At 43.6% G+C, this 22,864-nt stretch overlaps 1 protein-coding gene across 5 annotated transcripts; it reads left to right on the forward strand.

The window, feature by feature from the left end:
- Nucleotides 1-318: 318 nt before the first annotated feature.
- Nhe2 (Na[+]/H[+] hydrogen exchanger 2) lies at nt 319-22,590 on the forward strand. Of its 5 annotated transcripts, XM_026814505.1 has the most exons (18): nt 327-1,181; nt 1,249-2,511; nt 3,903-4,166; nt 6,482-6,678; nt 7,267-7,523; nt 9,537-9,754; nt 10,875-11,077; nt 13,996-14,085; nt 14,766-14,836; nt 15,210-15,425; nt 16,188-16,323; nt 16,914-17,075; nt 17,171-17,240; nt 17,332-17,433; nt 17,663-17,764; nt 18,156-18,317; nt 19,657-19,818; nt 20,252-22,590. In XM_026814505.1, exons 2-18 carry the CDS (start codon nt 2,046-2,048, stop codon nt 20,485-20,487), a joined length of 3,114 nt encoding a protein of 1,037 aa, XP_026670306.1. In that variant the 5' UTR covers nt 327-1,181; nt 1,249-2,045; the 3' UTR covers nt 20,488-22,590. The 5 variants fall into 5 exon arrangements, 3 of the variants coding, with proteins under 3 accessions (XP_026670306.1, XP_017881966.1, XP_017881967.1); XR_001916675.2 differs by lacking the exon at nt 20,252-22,590 and adding an exon at nt 18,754-18,830 and having other exon boundaries at nt 322-2,511; nt 19,657-19,744; XM_018026477.2 differs by having other exon boundaries at nt 327-2,511; nt 16,917-17,075.
- The last annotated feature ends 274 nt before the right edge of the window (nt 22,591-22,864 follow it).

A 22,864-nucleotide genomic window follows, 5' to 3' on the forward strand; every position in this document is an offset into this window, starting at 1 on the left:
GCGCATTAGGACCTACCACCGCTTCTCCGTAAGCGTCCATGACTTAATGTTCGAACCCGTCCACCCTTCATCGCGAATATCGATCGTCCCATCCACACGGAATTCCAGTGTAATCGCTTTCGAAAGCAATATTCGTGGCGTGAGTCTGGGGCTCGACTCCGACGGGATGGATGGCTCGACAACAAACCACCGAGGCGAGCGGCAAGCGCACCCAGCGACGCCGACGCGACGCTACATATAGCGAGGCGTCGCGACGCCTGCGCGGGTTTCCCGCAACGATCAGCTGGCTGGAAAGCTCGTGCAAGCGGCGAAGAGAGGCCTAGAAAAGGACAGAACCAGAGCATAGAAGCACGAGTCGAAATAGGATAGCGATAGACGTGCGAGCGAGAGGAAACGAGCGTCGATGGATTATCAGTAGCGATGTCGATGGTGGCTACGTCGGCAGCTACCCGCGTTACGTTTTCGTGAAACCGTTTCGTCGGTGGCGGTGAGCCCTTGGCCGCAAAGAGTTCCTCGCAACGATGGTGTCGATACCGAGCGCGACGTCGACATAAGCGCGAGCCGGGGCCGCGCGTGACGGTCGACGACGGTTCCGTTTCGCGCAGTGCCGCCGTGTCGGTCGATCGAAGCGCACCGTTGAAAACCTGGGAACCGCGACGTAACTTCCATCTTTAACGACCGCATGATGCATCGGCCCGGCTGCCACGTCGTCGTCCCCTGCCCTCCGTTCACGTCCCTCGAGGACCGCACCAGCTTCGGGATGCTCGTCCACCGTTGGCTCCCAGCGTGAAAGGTTGCTGCCCGAATTGCTACCCCAGAGCTAGTAGTCTGGACCAACCACTGAACCGTCACCCAGTCGCCTTCTACTCGATTCGCAAATAATCCCACAGCCTGGTACTATTTCCATTGGAACGTGACAGAGAAAGGAGTCGGGGATCGTTCGAGGTAGAGTCTCGCTGCTGCGTTTTTTTTTCTCCACGGGTACTCGTACTTGGAGAGTGACCAGGGTAATCAGTGCGTGGCATCGATTACACATCGGAGAAAAAGTATAAATGGCATAATCGAATAGCCGGAGTTCGACGAGAGCAGTCCAGTTTTGTTGCAGCTGCGTACCATCGAGAAGATCCTAGTACTCGTCGATAAACGCGCTCGTGAAACGAGATACCAGCGTCGACGCCGCGGTAAGTACCAAAACAAATACGCCGCGGAAATCGCGAGAAGTTCTCGCGCGAGTTTTCTGTCATTAAGGGAAACGAAGATGGAACCGGGTTTTGGCCGCCGCCTAGGTCGCCTCGTTCGCGAGGGTTCGTTGACACGTCGGCTGGAAGATCGGCTCGAGACACCACTGGTCGCCGAAAAAGGTCACCAGTGATATAAATATAGAAGCGGACGTCCGCGGACGAGACGACACCGGAAATACGAAGAGGAGGACGGCCGAAGCGTGGCTGTCGGCCGTGTCCGTGAATCGATACTCGAATTTTTCGGCCCGGTACTTATTAATAGAATTTTACGCTGGTGATGCACGGAAGAGAATACCAAAGAGATTGTGTCGTGTGCGCGAACTGAGAACCCGAAGTACAGAACTTGTCCCTACGAACGTTTTACACAATCATCGCGTCGAATCCTGGTGACAGACTGTATGGACTGAATCGAAAATAAATATCTGCCACGATTGCAATAAACCGGCTCATTCAAGAATTTGTAACAAATGAAACATCGGTATAAGCTGAGCCTCGTAAAGCTAGGCGTACGGTCCCATGTGTGCCTGAACATACCGTGTCCAAGAGATTCTTCTTACGATATTCCCGACCTGAAAGAACAGCCACGTACTGAACAGAACTCGTACAGAGAGTAATAAAAAGCAAGATTCGAGTGCTTCGATAGAAAGGTTTTAATCCCTTCGAACAGCAGGAGCCACTTACGCCACAGGTTCCTCGTTGCTCCCTTCTGATGGTACTTAGGGTGACTCAGAATCGGTGGACGAGCGCGTGTGAACAGCGCGGTCCCCGTGAAGAACACGAACACCGTCGCCGACTAACGTCCCTATGGCTCCACGTGTCCTTTCCAAGACGATGATCGCGTTCATCATCTTCGTGGCTCTCTGGCCCCCCGGCCAGGCTGGTCTGTTGAAATTCTACGAGTCTGTTCCGGATCACATGGAACCGGAGAGACGAGCCCCTGTCAACGATTATTCGATGCACGGACCGATAGTCGACGACCATGAATTGCCACGAGATCTCCGTGAACCATATCCAGGGAAGAGCTTCGGGCCGATGGGTCCCATCGATGGTTCTCTACCGGACGACGTGTCCTTTCGGAGCTTGTCATCGGGGCAAGGTCAACAGGGTGGCAATTCGATCGAGCACATGGCGTCCCACGCGGTCAAGGAGGCCAACGGTGACCATGGGCACGCGAAACCAGAGTACAACATTATCGCCGTTGAGTTTCACCGCGTGGAGACGCCATTCGTCATCGGGATATGGATCTTCTTCGCCAGCCTCGCGAAAATAGGTATAGTACGCGCGGAATCTGAATTTGAAACCTGATCGAATATCTGGTCGTCCGCTGGTTTCGCTGGTAGCTGCCTGTGGTCGGTTGTATCAGAGGCGAACCATACTTTTAACCATTGGTCACCGAATCGTTTCGGAGGATCAATTCCAATTGTAATTAAAGCTGCGGACGAACCTAATTGATAGACCGTAGATTTTATTCGATTATAAAAAAATTCGATGTGCAGAAAATATGAAATGAATTCTCGATCTAAATTTCATTTCTTAAATTGAAAACGCAAATGTTTCAGTTTGCATTAAAATCCGCAGCCTACTAACTGAGCATCTTTGTAATTTTCGGTAACGGTACGTTTATTAATTGCATTTCGACCGGTTGAATATTCATTTTGTTTGCTTGGCTATGAACTACTAAATCGAACCGTGTACTCCTGTTTTCAATTGTCCCCAATTAACGTAATTGCGATTAAACTACGCGATTGTCCAATGGTATATTTCCACTCATTAGGCATTAATCCACGGACGTAACGCGGTTACATAAACCACCGGGTATTAGGTTCGTATTAAACTGTATAAATAGCGGCACACTGTGTTACAATATGCATCAGCGCCGATGTCTACGCAGAACGTTTCCTCGCCGTGAATAACAGTGTTCAGAAAATTTAATGGAACATCCACAAACTACCGGCTCGGATAATAGCATAAGTTTCTTCTTGTTTCTCACCCAGTAGCATCGATCGCTGTTTGCGACACGCGCTAAGCTCGCGCCGTAAAAACGCTTTTTATAGATTCTCTGCATTTTACACGAACAAAAACACCCATGATCGCCTCTCATTACGCGAGCCAGCGTCTGCTAAAAATTCATTCGCGCGTAAGATATAATTTGAATCATTTTATATACTCAGGCCTGTTTTGATCCACCCGTCAAAGATAAGAACGAGCTTCCAGGACGAGCCAATATTATTCAGACATATTATTTGCCGCGATTATAGAACAATGAACTGGGCAACAATCTACCATCCGACGCGATTGCGGTCTAACCAACGGCGTTTCGATGAACCCGGTGACACGCATTGTTTGCAATAAATTATTCGACGTGCAATAAATTGGCAAACGTACTACTTAAATCAGTAACGCATCAAGCATTGTTCCCGCAAATTGCCATCCGGGTAAAAGCGTGCATCGTTAACACTCAGACCATCGGGGACAAAGGCGCCAATTTCACGCCGCGTTTGTAGCAGAAGGTTCAAAAGTGGCGCCGAGCGAGGGTTAATAATAATAACCGAACGAGAAAAGGGTCGTCACCGGGTTTCTCCCGTTCCGTCTGATCGAAACCGAACGGGCAGCCAGCGCGTGCTCTCTGCCGACGCTGCCATTAAAAAAATGCGTCTGCAGGCTTCCACATGACACCGAGGCTCAGCAAGATCTTCCCGGAATCCTGCTTGCTGATCGTAGTAGGCGTCGTCGTCGGCGTATTGCTGTTCCAGGCGAGCAGCGTCCACGTGTCGCCCTTAACGCCGGACACGTTCTTCCTCTACATGTTGCCGCCCATTATCCTCGACGCCGGCTACTTCATGCCGAACCGGTTGTTCTTCGACCACCTGGGGACGATACTGCTGTTCGCCGTCATCGGGACTATATTCAACACTTTGTCGATAGGTCGGTACTATTGGAGAAAATTGTTAAATGTCATTTAAGACCCAGTGACATTTCCCTATTTACCCGAAGGTTCCCATAGTTCGTCGAAATTTCTACGCAGTACTTCGAATCGAGACGATCCCGATCGATGTCATTACGAATCGGAACGTAATTCCGTCGAATCAATTGAATTTTAGGTCATATTTACATTCGGGCGTTTACCGTTGCGCTTATTATACTCCCCAAGTATTCAACCGGTTAATGAGGGCATAATTACAACTCAATTACGGTGAAAGACGTGTTACATAAGCAATTTGCGAAAACAACGTGTTTCACGTTAAATAAATAAACGAGTAAAACGTAGTGTAGATAAATTACGTGTTCTACACCTTCAACTTCTTTTCGTTATAACGTAATTCTTCGTTCGCTGAAAGACAATACATATACGATACCTATTTCGTTATTATGTAAAATTTATTATATTATTCCTTATCTTGTGAAACGATAAAACCATAAACAAGTACTTAACGATACAACAGAATTCATATGCTTATTATGCCCTGCTATTAGCGTATCTACGTCGTGTCTGAATTGACTTATTTGAAAAACCACCTATGCAAAGTATTTGCGAACTGTGACGACGTATATACGTAGCACATTTTAGCTTCTACTCGCTTTTAACACAGTAACTTTTGACTTAGGACAGATTTAAAACTTTTACGTCTTTTTTTTATTTTCGTGCAGACTGGAAAGTTTTACTTTTGGCACAGTAACTTCTAAGTCGACTTGATTTAAGAACTTTGTTTCTTTTTTTATGTTTTACAAGCGGATCGCTACGTACGGTAGATGAGGTAACTTTCTTCGAAGCATAAATTCAGATATTTCCTTGATTGAAGCTATTTTTAACGAATTCGTGGAAGCAATTTTAATTTTCATTTTTCCATGCCGACAAGTTATGTATTCGACTTCTGTGTGCTGATATTTTTACGAAACGTTTGTATAAGCATTCTCAAGTGGGCGAGACTGCTTAAGGTTTAAGGGATTATTGACGCAGGCTCAAAAAGACTTCTTCAGCTAACGTTAGCAGCTTTTCACGCCTTAGAATCGCGGAAAGGCACTTTAACGAACTAATTACCTACTCCTCTGAATGAAATAAAAAATTCGCTCCTAGTTAAGTGCTAAACTCGGTTCGTGTAGTATTCATTGATCGTGCCTCAGGGAGATTCACACGTGCCTCAAAACACTGAAACTTTAATAATATTAATAACGACACGCGATAAGAAAACACCAATTTAATACTTCTCGCAGAATTCCCAGTCAGCATTATTGACAAAAATCCGTATGTCAAACATCTGAACACTACCGAAGACATTGAAGTAGCTGACGTTCCTCCGACACGTGCTTTAAAACGCTGAAGCTTTCATAACACTAATAACAACACGCGATAAAAAAATAAAAATTGAATATTCATCAGAGAATTTCCAGTCAGCAATATTCACAAAAATCCGTATGTCAAACATCTGAACATTACCGAGGACATAAAAATAGCTGACGTTCCTCCGACACGTGCGCATATAAAACAGTTCGACAGGTTTTAAATAAGAAAATCAGATGATAGATAATCGTGAGCTTTAAATAGACATTTCTAACAGAATTCTGTTTAACAGATCCAAATAATCTCCTTCTCCATTATCAAGCAACTATAAATAGAGAATATATAATATGTACAACTATTTCCTTTCAGTGTCTTCTATTTTCGTATCGACTACTATACATATCTCTTCCACTCGCGTTCGTCCACCCTTTCGCAAAACGCATTTCGAAATCGGCACACGCGCGAACAGAGTCAGAGTGAAAACACACGGACATCGAACCGCCCACGCGATTTCTGTTTACGGCACTGCGTGCTCCGCGGAAAACGCCGCGTTGCGAAACGACGCGTCCGCGACTTCCCCGCGGTGGAACGAACGGCGATCTCATTAATTATAGATCGCGGAACCGATGACCTACATCCGTTATTATTATCGATGAATTAATGTTACGTTCGTGAACCCGTGCCGAGGAATTTCTGAATGACGACTTCTCGTCCGAAGTATTGCAATTAATTCGATGATTTAAATAAAATTAAATTGATTTGTATAGAGTTCCTGGTAACATTGAACATCAGTGATTCGCTATGCATGAAGGAAATTCGAAATCGTCTTTCTTATATAAAAATATTTATTTCGTCATGTATAATAAGTCCTTCCATTCCTCGTCCTTTGAGAGAATTGTTCGAATACATTTTATCAAAGAGGTATCTGTTTAATATTTGATATTTTGTTGATCACTCGTAGGCGCCTCGTTGTGGGTATTAGGTAAAAGCGGTCTTTTCGGCTTCGAAACGCCCCTCCTGCAGATGTTCCTCTTCTCCGCGTTGATCAGCGCCGTCGATCCCGTTGCCGTGCTCGCTGTCTTTGAGGAAATTCATGTGAACGAAATCCTGTACATCGTCGTGTTCGGGGAGAGCTTGTTGAACGACGCTGTCACTGTTGTAAGTATCCATCTCGAGTTTCCGAGAGAATTTAGCATTACCACCGAGAAGAGATTAGATAGTTGGCAGACATAAAAAAGGTCCTATCCAATTTCCTTATAAGTCTTCTTGTTAAAAAGTAATTGACGATGAAGGCAATAATTAATTAGTCCTGAAGTATTCGAGATGGAAGAAAATTGTATATTTGTATGACATTCTTTGCAGATAATAGCAGTACCTACAACTTTTATTTGAAGTATTATTCCAAATTTTGAGAAAAAAATTGTTATTTTTCCGAGATTTTGTCAAGGGGTACCCTTCTAGATTATTGCAAATAACTGCTTACCTGTTGCCGCTATAGGAAAATATGTTTTATACAAAATTTGTATCTCTACCTGTCACCTGCAAATGTTACCGACTGTATTTTCAGCCCTAACAACGTGCGTAAGAAATGACGCCGTTCGAAGCATGAAAGAATTGTCAGACCGGGTATAATTAAGCCGTTCCATTGTCCTATTTACTAAAGACCCTAATCTCTCCCGTAGCGACGTGACATCGTTTAATCAGCAACAGCTGATTGAGTGGAGGCTGTTTGATAATGACACGCAGGTGCTGTACCATATGTTCGAGACGTACAACGAGATAGGACCGGCGAATATACTTTACACGGACTTGTTGTCGGGTCTGGCTTCGTTCTTCGTGGTGGCGATCGGCGGGACGATAATAGGGGTGATCTGGGGCTTCGCCACGGGTTTCGTTACGAGATTCACCGATCAGGTTCGGGTGATCGAGCCCATATTTATATTCGTCATGGCTTACCTGGCCTACCTGAACGCCGAGATTTTTCACATGTCCAGCATACTGGCGTGAGTATATCGATCTGTTTAAAAAACACACGTTCGATCCAAGTTTGTTCATTATGAAACAAGGTCGGAGGGACGATTCTACTTTAAAGGTAATTGGAAAACTTTCTGGTGGGATTGTAATTAGTATTTTTAAAGATCTTTGATAACTCTTTTAATTGGAATACTCGTCCCTTTGATTGTTGCAAAAACTCCAAATTTCTCATAAATTACATGTAATAATAACTTATTACCATTTATATATATAATGTTTCGTTGGGTATTTACTTTACGAATTATTTCATCAGTATTTATGCGTGTGAAATGATCTAATGGAGAATGTTTAATCATCATCAAAATTGCCTTCATTAAGACTGCTATGACTCTCTGATATCACGCTATATGTATTGTCGTATTAATCTTCCCTAGTAAACGTCCAGAATGAGACTATTAATGTTACCTTACTAAATTCATGGTGATCAAACGGAATGCGTATCGAAGTGGCACTGCGACAGTAGTATTGTATATTGCGAACACTGGCAAACAGCGTGTACACTTCCCTTGTTTACTCCAGCCCGTGCTTGACCAGTGTGGCCCCGAAATTTTCGGACGACTCATTTTTCGACACGCAATAAATTGCCAAAACGACTTCGCCCATTTTTAAATTTCGTAGGGACGTAAATGTTTCAGCTTCGCGTGCAGCCCATCGATTGATCGACACGCTTTTAATCAACCCCGCCGAAATCGTTCGCTGAGTGACCAAGCTTTTCGCGCTTTCACCACCGAACTTGTGAAAAGCAGGAGATAAAAATTTGTCGGAGAATCGCTCTGTGATTTGATCGGTAAAAGTCCGGTTTTATGCGAAAGGAAAGGACGATCGGTGAACGATGAAAATGCATCGGGTGCTTTATACGATGACTATCGCGACTCTTGTTAAGTCATTTATACATTAACCGGTGAAGTCAGAAGCGAGGATGATCGATCCGGATGCAAAGTACGCCCCGTGCAATAACTGTTCAAATATGCTTAACCCGTAATCGACCGGTTCTTGCTCGGTACCCGTGATTTTTATTTATACGATTAAACAGAGCTTCCGCTTTGTTTGACTGGCAAACAGACGAGTTTCAACCACATGCCTGTTGGCCGTGACACGATTTTAAATCGACGATTATTTGCTTAAAACGTTTTAAGGCAGTAGTCGCGAGAATTCAGTTCCTTACGACCTTCTTTAAACTGTAACTGTACGTTCATGCCACCTAAATAAAACTTCCTTTCTGCTCTCAGAGCTCTCATTGTCAGCAAGAAATACAGATGATGTCTGTGTACCCATAGACAGCGAACTTTTGAATCCTATTGTAACAGGAGTACTACTTCAAGATAGGACTGTTTGGACAGCGAAGTAAAAGTCAACACCAATTGCTTCAAACAGAGAGAACATATTTTGCCTTCGCTTCTGAATTAAACTTTTATTCCCATGATCAAGTTATACACTTTCAATCAATATAATTCATTGTGGAACTTCGTGTCGCTTCGAATTAAAAATTTTTGTGCTGCTGCGAACAAGTGAATCAGGTATAGAAGCTCGGAGCTCGTAAAGTAGCTAAATGAATCCGGACAGGATAGGATAGGGCAGGACTGGACTGGACGGTATATGTACGAATTTGCAGCGTGTCGAACGACGGTGGCCGCGGTCACGTCCCGCTCGTAAATTCGAATCGACGTCGTCGTCGGACCGTCGATTTCGTAAACGCACGGGATCGTACGTTCGAATTAATTTCGGCGACGCGACGTTTAGGGAGCGAGCGAACGATCGATACAAGCTGGGAGAGAGGACGGCCCATCGTCATCCCCTCGCGTCCGACCTCGTCGCGTTACGTTCTCTCGCCCCTTAAGGGCTAGTCACGTGACTTGCCTAACGTTCGTCCATTTCCTCCGTCTCATCGCGAGCCAGGCAGAAACGTTGTAAAATATGGTTTTACCAGAATTTCCACACCCTCGGCGTATCGTCGATCAGTCGTGATCCCTATTTGTCGACAGGATCACGTTCTGCGGCATCACCATGAAGAACTACGTCGAGGCGAATATATCGCACAAGTCTCACACGACCGTGAAGTACACGATGAAAATGCTGTCCAGCAGCTCGGAAACCATCATATTCATGTTCCTCGGGGTGGCTACGGTGAACAATCGTCACAACTGGAACACGTGGTTCGTCGTGATGACCATCGTCTTCTGCTCGGTCTATCGAATCGTCGGTGAGTAACGCGTCAAGGTCGGTGTTCGTATCAGTCACGGTCGGCTATCACCAGCGTGACAGTAATCGCGTCGTAGTACTAGTCGATCGTTAACCGACTTGATCGCATGTACGTAGTTGTGTGCCGTGTGTCTAACAGTAAGTAGGTACGATTTCAAGTGGACGATCCAGAGAAGAGGGAGAGAAAGTTCCTAATTGCATTAAAGACCGATAAGAGTGGCTTAGGCTGAACCGATCATGGCTTATCGCTTGTCAAGCAGATTATGCGATCGTGCCAAGAGCATATCGTTTCTTGCGCTTTGATATTTCGTTTTTTGCGGGATAATAAGAGGCCCGCTGGAAGAGGGTAGCGTGCCAAGTGGCAAGCATTGTTTTCCTATTTTCCGTGATTCCAGTTGGCTGGTACATGAAACAGAATCCTGTTTTCGTAAACGTTTTCAAATTGCTTGTTAGAAATTAAAAGAAGGAAATATTAAAATGAAATCTTAAAACAGGAAAAGAATCTTGATATTGATCCGAATGTTCCAAGAACGTCATCAGAATCTCGGCAAAAATAGTTCAGTTTCTCGACCTTATTATCTTAATAGTCAATACCGAAATTGATACTAGCGATTGGACGAGCTTCTGAGAAAATGCTTCTGAAGAAGCTAAAACCGTCTTACTATCTTCGATCAAATTACGAAATATACCTTGAAACGCTCTTAACAGGATTCGCTAGTCTCCTTCCGTAACCAGCAGTTTACATCACGGCTTACCGTCACTGGCTTACGGCTTCCTGTTCCATCGACAGTTTATCGTTAAATCGTTGCCCATTGGTGGACACTTAAAAAATTCATCGCCTTTAAACGCTCCGAACATTCGGTTATTTGGAACTAGGCTTTCCGATCTAAAAAATTGTGTAACGATTATGAGATTTAGTAGACGTAACAGTTGCCAAAAACAACAGATTTGAGAAACAACTCGAATCTGTCTAACGGAAGTTCGAAAGAATATAAGACGCGATTTTTATTCGAAGCTCTCGATAATAACGCAGACTCGAATGAATTAATAGATGTCGTTAATAAATTAACGAAATGTGCTCGTTAGTAGCAACGCTGACTCGAATTGAAATTGGGTTCCAGGCGTGATCTTCCTGACAGCGTTGGCTAATCAATTCCGGTTGCACAAGCTGGACAAGGTCGAGAAATTCGTGATGTCTTACGGTGGCTTACGAGGTGCCGTAGCGTTTGCTCTGGTTCTGCTAATCGACCCGAGACACGTGTCGCTCCAGCCAATGTTCGTCACTACCACGATCGCAGTCATCTACTTCACGGTGTTCATACAGGTAAGTCGACGACGCTACAGCGCTGTCCACTTAGACAGCTTTAAAAAAGACGAACACGTCGTTCAGTTTTATAACTATTTACGGGGAGATTTATAAAACTGTTCGACGATCATTTTTCTCATAAGTTTATCGTTTAAAATATTACACATAGATTTTTTCGGTCATGTTTCTCAAACTTTTCGCAGAGGTCTTACGGCCTGTACGACTTTAAAAGAAATCATTTAAGTAAACAACAGAGGTTTATGCATTACGCTCTTTTCCCCATATAGTAAGAACATCGTTGCTTGTAGTTACCATCGAGAACTCCGATCTCGGTTATGTTTCTTTTTACGTTTTGCCATTATAACTTCACGTTGCTTCCGTTTTATGTCTTTCGTCGGGATTATCTCCGATGTTCCCCGGAATTGTTTCACAGACAACGGTTGTTTAAACCAATGGAGTTCAACGTTCCCTTCCGTCGCCGCTGTGTCGGCGCTCTGTTCCACCGTTCAAAGTTTAAATTAAACTTCACGATAATAATGCATGATGCACCCGAACGTCGGCGTTGTGTTCCCGCGGACAGTCGGGAGAAAAAAAAATAGGAGAGGCTGCCCCGATTCGGTGGAAGCGAAGCGATAGTGGGAATACAACCCCTTTCTCTAAATCAACATTTCTCCTAAATAGCCCGCGAGAAGTAAACTTGGAGAAATGTTGATTCAGACTCGAAAACCATTCACTCCCCGAAGCTATTCTTACGAATTTTCTCAGACTACCGTCAACCCTAATAAGTACGAAGTGTAGAAACCGAGCGGATCGAACTTTCGATAAATTATGTTTAGAAACTCCGAAAGAAGGTTCCAGTATTGACAATTATTGGCGAATGTAGAAAAACCGAAAGGAGGTAGAACTTGAGGAATGAGTCTGACTTGATTAACGGTACTCCCTCGTTCGGCTATAGGTAGAAAAAATTTTAAAGAGTGATTCTACAAAGGCAAAAGTAACAAATAATAAAATTACAAGCGAGATTCCACTTTGCAGTTGTCTCTCTACAACGTACGTCTAAATGCCTAGATGTAAATCTAAATTAATAATCGATACCTGTTGCGGTTAGGACCGCCAGGTATAAAAATAAATTTTACTGAAGGGTAGCAAAATTTGTCTGGTATTTCTAGCTGCGAGAATCTGGAGCGGGTTTTTAATTCGTTATCCTCCAGTAACATGGCCTCTTTCGAAAATATTCTGTTCGTATTTCAAACTTGTATTGTAGTTCGTAATAAATTGCACTCTCTTTTCCACCGTAACAGCTCGTAAAACGTCCCCATCGAATACATATTACACAGTGCACGTTCCAATCACCGATAACTACCTAATGACATTTCATAAAAGCAGGCGACGAAACGACGCTGGAAAATAATATACGTCACAATCTGTGATCACGGTTACCGCTGGTGCATTATTACAGCGCATGCCTGCCTGTTTATTACTCGCTTTGGTCACTTTGTCATCATAGACAACTGCGAACGAAGTCGCCGTTATGACGATCACTCGCGACGTCTGCCCGGCTAGAAATACCGCGTACTGTAACAGCGCTATAACATTTCCCATCGTAATGGTAAAACCGCGTGGGCCGCCACGTGGAGAGGATCCTATTCTTCTTTTATGCCCGTCTGCCATGCGATACGGAACCGAGAGGACGAGCTTGCCAGCGCGTGCCTCGCGATTTGCGTGAAAAATAATAAAGCGACACGTGTCCCTTTCCCAGCCGTAATTACTCGCACGAATCTCTACGAAAGAATTTCGCTCAGGACTTTTTTTATTAATCCTGTTATAAACATGCTGTCGGCGTTGACCTGCCTTTACGCAACGCCTATCGATTTCTCGTATCTAATTTAAAATACTACTACCTCAGAGTTATGCGTATCATACATACATGCATCGAATGAGAGAACTTCCTCTCGACATTTCGCGGTGTAATGAATTTATGGAGATTTCTACCAGCCGATCTTAACAATTTTTCCTCTGAAGGAAAGAAATATAGGATCCGGTCTTTAATTATGAAATGACAGTTTCAAAACAAGAACACTTGAAAACGTAAGGTTGACTTTAATGTATGGAATTATAAAGCAAATATCATTTCGGTACGAATAATTAATTATAGTAATTTCATTTCTATATTAAGATAGAAAGTAACTTGAAGGACAAGTCTGTCGTGATTCATTAACGTTTCCTGCATAATTATTCGTTCTCATTTTTGCTCTGACTATTTCAACGGAATTAAACAGGATCTGAAAGAGAGCGGACGGTAAATAGAGTAGGAGTAATTAGACTGCAAAAGGTTAAAGCCCCCCGAGCCGAAAGGGAAGAAACAAAAAAAATACGTCGCTCCTGCTCTCATCCTGAAGGCGCGCCCTGTTTGCGATCACCATAGAGCCTGGCTACGAGTTTCCATTAATTCTAAAAACACTATCCAGTTTGCTGCCCAATCGATCGGAAATTCAATATCGATGACATGCTACTGTAACATCCGCTCGGAGCTCGTGGTTACCGTTTATATTATGAGTTATGCGCGGAAAATATCGATAAGGGTCGACAATGCTGCGAGACGTCCAAAGTAAAATGAACTGGCAATGTCGATACTAGACTTTAAAGATAATGTCATGGGTACTTGACAGAACGCATATTTAAGGTCTCAATTTCATCTCACGATTTTTACTCACTGCCTTATATTTCTACAATTTTTTTCACTTTCCCACAATTTCAACGATAATGAACTGATTGCTTTCTGAGCCCTTCATTTGGTGTATTCAAATGTCTGACCGACTCATCAGTAACTTAACGTTGGATGTATTCTGGCAGTGACCGATCGTCATGTCTCGTCGACCCCCGTTCTAATGACCCTCGCAGAGTGAAATACTTCCTGTCAAGAGTATCTGTTTCAGGGTATCACGATCAAGCCCCTCGTGAAGATTCTGAACGTGAAACGAGCCGAGAAGAAGAAGCTTACCATGAACGAGAGGATCCACGAGCGGGTATGTAATACGTAGCTACACAGAGTTAATTGTCTCCGTGCGATAAGTATCTCTCGGCTCGATAACGAGCTGCAAGCGCCGGGACGTTTTACTCGATCGGTTAATGAACAGTATGCACATGCACAGAAGGCGATAAAAAAAAAAGTGGCACGCGCCTGCTGTATAAATTGTAGAGAACGCGTGGTTATACGCCCTTATCGTTCAAGCAAATATTGAAAAAGAGTAGCGAGCTGCGATACAGAGTGAAATCAATAATCGGTCGCCGTCGGCGTGCACGGGAAGATTGCATTGATTTTCACCGGGAGCCACCAGCCGCTTTTGCAAATGAACGTGTCGCCAGGGAAGAACAATGTGCCCAGATACATAAAACCCGTAGTGAGCAGCTTCACGATTTCGTACACTCCCGTCCGCAAATCTCCCGAAATCGACTTGGACCATGGACTCTTAAGAGAAAATAACGATAGATGATACTAAGTGACATTTCATTAATTGGTAGAATATCTTCTTGTATTGTCCTACAATTTTCTGTATAATCTGATTGTAATTTAAAAATCGTGACTTATGGACGAGGAGGTACTCCTGTTTTTACGTATATTTCCTCGACGTATGCATTTATTTGCTGATGGAATAAAATAACCGTGAGATGAATCCGACTGAGTGAATGTCGTCTTCGTTTGCAGATAATAGACCACGTGATGGGCGGGATAGAAGATATTTTAGGCAAACACGGCAACTACCACGTTCGAGACAAGTATGCATTATTTCTATAACAAATTATATACTACACGTCGTATCGTACATTCTACTTCGACAATGAGACAGTTTAAAGTATAATGGAAAATGTAAGAGAAGGATTTTAACTTCCTCTAACAGGATGACTCATAAACGCTCAATTTCGGATGCATTAATTTTTAATAAAGAAATGGTTTTATGATCGTACATATATTTTTTATTCTTATTCATACGGTACGAAATTGAAAATGTTCGAGAACCCCTGATGATCCTGATCGTCTTATATCTGATCATAAATCACTCTTTACGAGAAGAATTAAGTGTTCATGATGTAATATAAAGATTTGTGCTCGTTTTATTTAATTCTCGCTCCTTTCGCCCTCGTCTTGCAGGTTCAAACGGTTCGATAACAAATTCATTCGACCGTACTTGCTGAGGAATCACTACGGAGCCGAGCCGAAAATATTGGAAACGTACTCGAAGCTAGCGATGAAAGACGCGCTGGATTATATTAGGAGGAACGCGTCGACCATTGGCAATATCAGCGGAACCGAGAGCATGTCCGCGATATTCCGCAACTACAGCAACACGGGACAGTTCAATGGAAGGTATGCAGCTGCTTTCTCCTCTCACATTTTTTTCTCATTCAGCGCATCTCTTTCTTCGTCGCGTCCCGGATTCGAATTATCTTGGTCGTAGTTGACCTGCTTGCCTCGACAATAAGAAACCGCAGGAACGTTTCTTTGATCGCACGGAGTTCCGTTGAAAATATATACAGTACGTGTATATTAATTATCGGCGAAAGTTCTCTATCAAGATGAAAAAGTCGCGTGGAGATCAATTCCTTTGAGCTCGATATTCCCAGTTCAACGCTTTGTTTACTTCGTTTACAATAGATCAACCTCGCGCACCAGCTAAGAAGCGAGTCTTTCGTATAAAAATATCTCCCTATATTTCGCGACCCGTGAAACGCGGTGAAAAGTGTATCGGCGAGAATCTCATTTTTATCTTATTCACGAATCATTATGCTTGCCCGGTAACAACGAGTAATTTCTATCGCTATAAAAATTCCGCTACCATCGAAGAAAATCGAAGGGGGATAGAACGTCGAATAGCTTCCATCCGGATACAATGTCCCGTAATGTTCCCCTCGGCTTTGCCAGACTACGCCGTAGTAGCGTATCTATCCCTCGCCCATGATTCACCACCCCGTATACTTACACATCCCGCCGGCCGAGGAACATAACCGAAGACAAGTCTGCATTGTGTATCTCGATTGTGCCGGCGGGCTCTCTCCTCGGGGGCAGACGAGTATCGATCTTCAAGTGGCAACCCGTCATAAAATGCAGTCTCATTCTTTCTCCTTCCAGCCCGAGTTGCAGCCAGCTCGAAGCGGGCTGGAATATTGATCTCCAAGAACTAGAGTACAACCCTTCCAAGAAGGACCTGACGGACGCCAGGATCCACCACCTATTGGCCGAGGAACTATGCAAGCCTTACAAAAGGGTAAGAAACCCTCGCGCTAGCTGAGCCACACATTTTTATATATGTATATATGTAATATGCATCGGACAGTCCGTGGCCCTGAGAAGTTTGCTGACGAGGATCGTTTTGGATAACGATATCGTGTATCGGGATCTTCAGTTTACGAGTAGCCCCCGGATGGATACGTGGCCATCGATTGAGCATGTATCCGGAGGGGTGAATTATTTAGAATGGAAAGTGTAAGAATTAGTAGGGACGACTCGCGGCCACTCACTGGATTCCGTATATCGTTAAAGAACTCGAGCCCAATTTCGATGTGACTAGTAGCGATTCTACAAGAATAGATTTCAGTTTTTATGCGCTGCTTAATTTTATTTATTGTATATCTAGAACTGGCGAAACAACGTTAATTAGATTAGTCGGAGTCGATTACACGGAGGTTCAGGAGGAAGTAATTAAAAAAGTGAAATGAAATAAATAAATGCATTAGGAATGTAAACTTCTCTGTTTGCTTGTGTATCGCAAGAGAATTCTATGTGTAAAGCATATGTCTGTATGTGTCATCATGATCAACGGACAAGGGGTAAAATGTAAAAAACGTTTCTCTACAGCAGAGAACAAAATTGTTGCAGCACCGCCGGTTAAGCTACAGCCGACACGCGGTGAACGATCGCGATCTGTCTACCCAAGTCAATTACAAGATGCACATGAACATACGTCGTATGATGGGAGAGCACAAGCATCGTCACAAGCGCAGTAAAAAATTGCTCAAAGTAAGAACGTCCTGTCTCGCGCGATAAACGAACGGGACCTGATTTTGCAAATACGTGTAATTAAAATTTCGTTCCCTTTCCCCCACGAACGGCAGGATGGTAAGCAGAATCACGTGAGTTTCCCGGAGTTCCAGCAGAACGGCTCGACGAAATTGTTCACTCAAGGTAATTTCACAAAAGAATATCGATGTTCGGCCGGTTCGCCGATCCGAAAGCGAGGCTCATTTGAATACGTGAATTTTCATTTCGGCCGCAGATTACATCAACGGTGTCCTATACGAGTTGGAGAACGGGGACACCTCAAAGCCTTCGAGCAAAGAGGACTGGGACTCGGCGATCACCTTCACGGCTCGGTCCGGTGAGGAAACTGATTTTTCTTTTCCCCCTTTTCGTTAATTTCAGATCCGTCGTCGTCGTCGTCGTTAAAATCGGGAAACTTCTGGACGCTGAATTATCTTTTGAGAAATTAGCTTCCACGGGCGATAATTCCGAGCTCTTTGAATACAGAACAAAGAGAAAAGAGCGGAGACGGCTAATTCTTAGCTCGATTCAAGTAGATATAATCTCCCGTCCGCTGATGTTCGTAGACTCGTCGAACGCGAATGCGGAGAATCACCACGGAGCCACCAATACTACCTCAATGGACACCATAAATACTGACGATCCGGATATGAAACTGGGACGCGACGGTGAGTTCTTGGCATCGACATGCTACTATACGAAATCGCTTCTATTCAAATGAAAATTTCATTCCTTGGTCCGTCTTAAGAACCACTTTTACGTGACAACAAACCTTCTCAGTTGTTGTCAATGCGGAAACTGAACGTCCATAGAAATCTTAAGCATTCATAAAATTATCCAAGTCATTATTATTAAATTTCAGTTATTAAATTTCAAACATGCCCTTAGATTTTAGCATCGTCTATCATAAGAATCTATAAATAAATCTCTGGATACTTTCTAAAAGTAGAGAGTTCAACGAGTAGACGTCCTGCGATAATCTCACGCTGAGAGATCATCTTTCAATTTCGGGCAATTCACGATGCCATAATTTTTTTGAGTGGATCGTTCTGATTGTAGAATGCTACCGAGTGACGACGCCAACAGCCACAGAAACTATGTTGCCGTGGAAAAGGGAGGACGACTACGATTCCGCACACCCGGTTAAACAGAACGAGTTTCCACCTTGGTGTTCGAACAAAGAATACCTGGCTTACAGTTCTCCCTCGGCGACGTTCTTAGGTACAGTTAAACAAACACAATTTTCACACGCAGCTTTCTATAACATCGATATAAGCCGTAGTATTAGAACTAATCCCACTGAAAGCGTAGAGGAATTTTTTTTTGTACATCACATTTTTAATATCACACACTCAACAGCAAAATCGCTTTTTATTCAACATTTCTAAATTGAAACCAGGACGCTTATATGTATTAAGGAATTTTTACATATAGCTTTTTCCACAGGGCTCGGGTAACCCCTGTCACAGTTGACGGAATAAATACTTATTTATACTCGTTTTCTAAATCTTAGCGCTGTTTCAGGTATTTAGAGAACTTCGACTACATGACAGATATTATTAATTATGATAATATTTAAGGAAATTATTGTTTGTGATCTCGATTCGGTTGGTAGACGAAAAATACACGGAAATTATTGAAAAACGCTAATTTACAGGAGACCCGTATTTGTGAGGGCAAGCCAGCTCATCGAGCTCGGAGGATACCAGCCTCGGACTTCCGGCTGGAGAACATGTAATTTTTACGTATCAAGTCGTTTCAGAAATGCAGTGTTTTCCTTTTACTTTTCTCTTAATCTAAAAAATGCGAATGCGTCTCTTTTTCTCTTCGATTTTTGGGTTACCCAGTCCCCCCTATCGAAGTTCTCGACATAATCACATTTACTCTGTACATACGTTTACATGCACTCCGATACATCGTCACATAACTGACTGCGCATCATATCGAGACACGATGACGATTCGTTGGCCGCTCTGTGCACATCTCATTGTCAGATTCAACCGATCATTGGAAACACTCTCGCCGAGTTCTTTCACGAGCACTTGTGCTTCACGTATTCCTGCAATGTGCAAAACTATTTTGGTTTGCTTCTTGCGACCGCCTGAAATATTTTATCTGTGGAGTAAATCTTATGAAACGTACGTTCATTTAAAGTAAACGTCCGAATTTCTACTTGCTGACTTCTTTTTTATAATCTTCAGTCAGTAAGGAGAAATCGTAATGTGATAAATCGAGACTTTTACGATAGAACAATTTCTGTTGCGGGAAGGTAAAAATCACGATTTATCGAATCCGAACGTCATCTACGTTTCTCGTGTAACGTGATGAAAAATGAGTTAATAACGGAAAAAGCCGTATATTCAATTTTCCTTTAAACGTGATATAATGACTTTTGAACTAAGTTCGCGTCTTGGTTCACCAGTGAATTTCAATGACCCAAAGCGAAACGTATGGTGTCTTCCCTTGTCAGTGGACAAAAGGGGGATATTCCAGGTGGTCGAACCGAAACACTCGATGAATCTTCATCAACCTCATTAGTGACACTCCCTTCTAATTAAAGGTGGAATCGAGGAGCCAAAGGTCCGATCAGTAATTGGCTTGTTCCGTCGTGAAAGTGTATGCACGCCGGACGGTATCGATTGCCAGGAAACAGTCGACGAGAGCGACGAGTATACGTTGACGGGCACAGAGCTGACGGAGAAGTCGCCCGTCAAAACTTCCAGTGAGTATTAAAACAACTGAGAAAGGAATGTCTTGCGACAAGGGCTCACAGTTTATTCCTACTAAATATGTATTTTATTACGAAGGCATAAAAAAGTCTAATACAGAATTACGATTCATCTTCTACGTCAATTACACTCGGAGCCTGACCATTCCTACGATGTTAGAGGCACCACTTTATTTCCGGGAAGACAAAGTCATTAAATTATATCCTTACATGAATTAATTAATGATAGTTAAAATGTGAAAGATACAGGCCCGCACCAAAATGTTACTGTTCGATTAGGGGGAAAAAAACTAATTTATAGTTTAATGTAACAGATGGGGGACAAAGTCTGTTCGTATTTCTAAAATGCATTTTCCGTAAAGGAAATATTTGTCTCGTATATAGAAATACTAAATTTCGCCACAAAATTCCGTACCGTGTGTCGCAGGCGACAAGAAGGGGCCTGCCAGACGAGTGTCGATGATGGAACTAGGATCGATGGAGAGATCGCATTCGGACAGGGACGACGGGTCTCACTCCCTACCGGAATACTGGCACCCACCGCAACGTATGCGGCTGAACTCGTCGCCGTACTCGGCGCACCTTCCGAGTCTGTCGACCGCGCTGATCACCTCCTCCTCGGAATCATCGGAGGAGATCGACGAAGAGGAAAAGAGAGCTTGACCCTTGCGGATCGTCGAGGGGCAGACGTCGTCCTACGCGGACATCGAGCGTCGCCTGCGCCGCCCGTGGAGGCGGCCGCCCCGACGCTCGTTGCTCACGTCGCTCCTACGACGACCCAGTGCTCCGGTATGAACGAGAAAACGAAAGGGAGATCTCCCGTTTTCCCCCAGGGAGAGCCGAGCAATTCTCTGTTTACATCGAGCATGATCGCTCCCCCTGGACAATCGTCGATCTCGCATCCAGTGACCCTCCCTTCGAAGACGGACACGGAACATTTTTAACCGAACACGGGGAGGGGGGGGGGGAAAGATGAAGAGTTGCCGAGTCTAGTGCTCTCTTTATACTCCTTCACGCAGAACCACGATGACAGAAAGTAAACCCTCGTTTTGACTAACGATGCTTTCGTTCGCACGCAGAAAACGAGTGACTAGCTGTTTGCAGTTCCGTTCAGAGAAGGAGGAGGAAAAGGAGGAGGGGGATGAGAATATTTTTCGCGATTATATTAGTTCGAACGGATGAGAGAGTCGAATTAATAGAGTGAGAGCGTGATGTGAAGTATCGATGTTACAATTTTTTCCCGACGGAGCTGTGTCGAGGTTGCGTTTCTCTTTTGATACTCGGTAAACCGCGTGTGGATCCTTTTTAACCGTTCGAGACCAAAGTGATCAGAATGATTCGGTACGCGAACGAAAGAGTGAGAGAAAGATGGAACGAGCGAAAGATAGAGATAGAGAGAGAGAGAGAGAGAGAGAGAGAGAGGGAGAGAAAGCTATTTTTTTAAAACCGATACACCCTCGTTTCCTCCGTGAATGTGAGCAACGGTTTGAAACTGTCATAGACTAGGACGATCATTTATCGTAGTTGATTTTTCAAATGCTTCCTCGAAGAGACCACACACGTTTACACTGGACACGCAGGTGTTTTCTATAGAGCGCGAGGATTTGCGAGACGACCTTTTATCGATTCTCCGTTGCGTTGCTTTCTGCGTGCAGAGAAACATCGGAAACAGGCGTTTATTTCCTAAAACGCCTCGACGCGTTTTCCCCCTCTTAGCGACGAGACTCGCTTCGCTCATTGAACTTGGTATCGTGGCCTTAAGATTCCTAGAAGTATCCTAGCAGCAACTCTGGTGCGTTATAAGAAACAAAAAAAAAATGAGAGAAGAAAAGAGTGACCTTTCGGAAGAAAGAAAACTAGTGGACCTGAACCGTACCGCGTTTGAAGGATAAATAAAATTCATACGCGTACGCGCGTTTAGTCGTTTCATTTCTCTTTTATAGTTTCTCTATTTTAGTCTTCTGACTACACGACTCGAGATAGTGTTTTGAGAAAAAAAAATGTATACCTAACATGTATTTTACGCAGTTTGTATGGTAATCGACGCACGACGCTGAGAGCATCGCGCGATTCGCTTTTGAGTTGATAGACTCGAGTCTAGATTTAGAAACGCCGTATGGCGTTGCAAGGTGAATACGAGGATAACTTTAACGTTTCCGTTATCCTTCCAGAGCGTGGAAGTTCAAGAGAAGCTGTGGAGCACATCTCCTAATTCCAAAATTTCCAATAAATGAAAATCGATTGAATTTTTTTTTCTGATCAATAATACGTCGCCAGTGATGAGAAGAAAATTGTTGCTCTTAAAATCGATCAGGTTTCTCTCGACGATATTTCCATGCTCTCGAGCGTAACGCCACTCCTTCTAGATTTTGTCACCTTGCTGTTATCACACTGACATTCTGCAGAGATTCTTGGGAATTCTACACTGCAAATCAATTAAAATGTATTTATTTAGTCACGAATTTACCTCAGAAAAATTTTCTATCCATTTTAAGAATTGTACAAAACGTTTTTGAGTCGTGAAAAGTCCACAAGAATCGCTGCTACAAATGGGTTCAAACACAGTCTCGGCGGAACAGACGACTATTTAGTAAACCTTTCGTACGAGAAGGATCTCTGTAAACGAAACAATAAAACGAAATGTTCAAAGATTCAAGCATCGTGCAATATCACATAAGGAAATCTTTTGCGACGATTGACATACACACACGTACACATACACGGAAACGCTCCTTTCCTCGAGTATGGCCTTAAACGAAAAAAAAAGCAACAAAAACAAGTAAAAGATAATTAACTAAATAATTAAACGAATAAAAGTCTCAGCGTAGAAAATCAGCCGCGGATGTGTCGTAGGTCAGTACCTATCGCTAATATCGTATGTGCGAAAAAACGAGGCGACCCGAGCGAGAGAAAATCGAAGAGGGAGACTTTTCTTAGCGAAGGCAACGTAGGCAATTGATCGTGGAGACTATTTGATGATCGTTTATCGGATCGAGCGAAATGAACGTCGCGCGAGGTATCGGAAGTGTGTAACTATATA

The sequence above is a fragment of the Ceratina calcarata genome, unplaced genomic scaffold (assembly GCF_001652005.2).
Source record: "Ceratina calcarata isolate Rehan_Ccalc_2016 unplaced genomic scaffold, ASM165200v1 scaffold39.2, whole genome shotgun sequence".
Classification (NCBI taxonomy): Eukaryota; Metazoa; Arthropoda; class Insecta; order Hymenoptera; family Apidae; genus Ceratina; species Ceratina calcarata.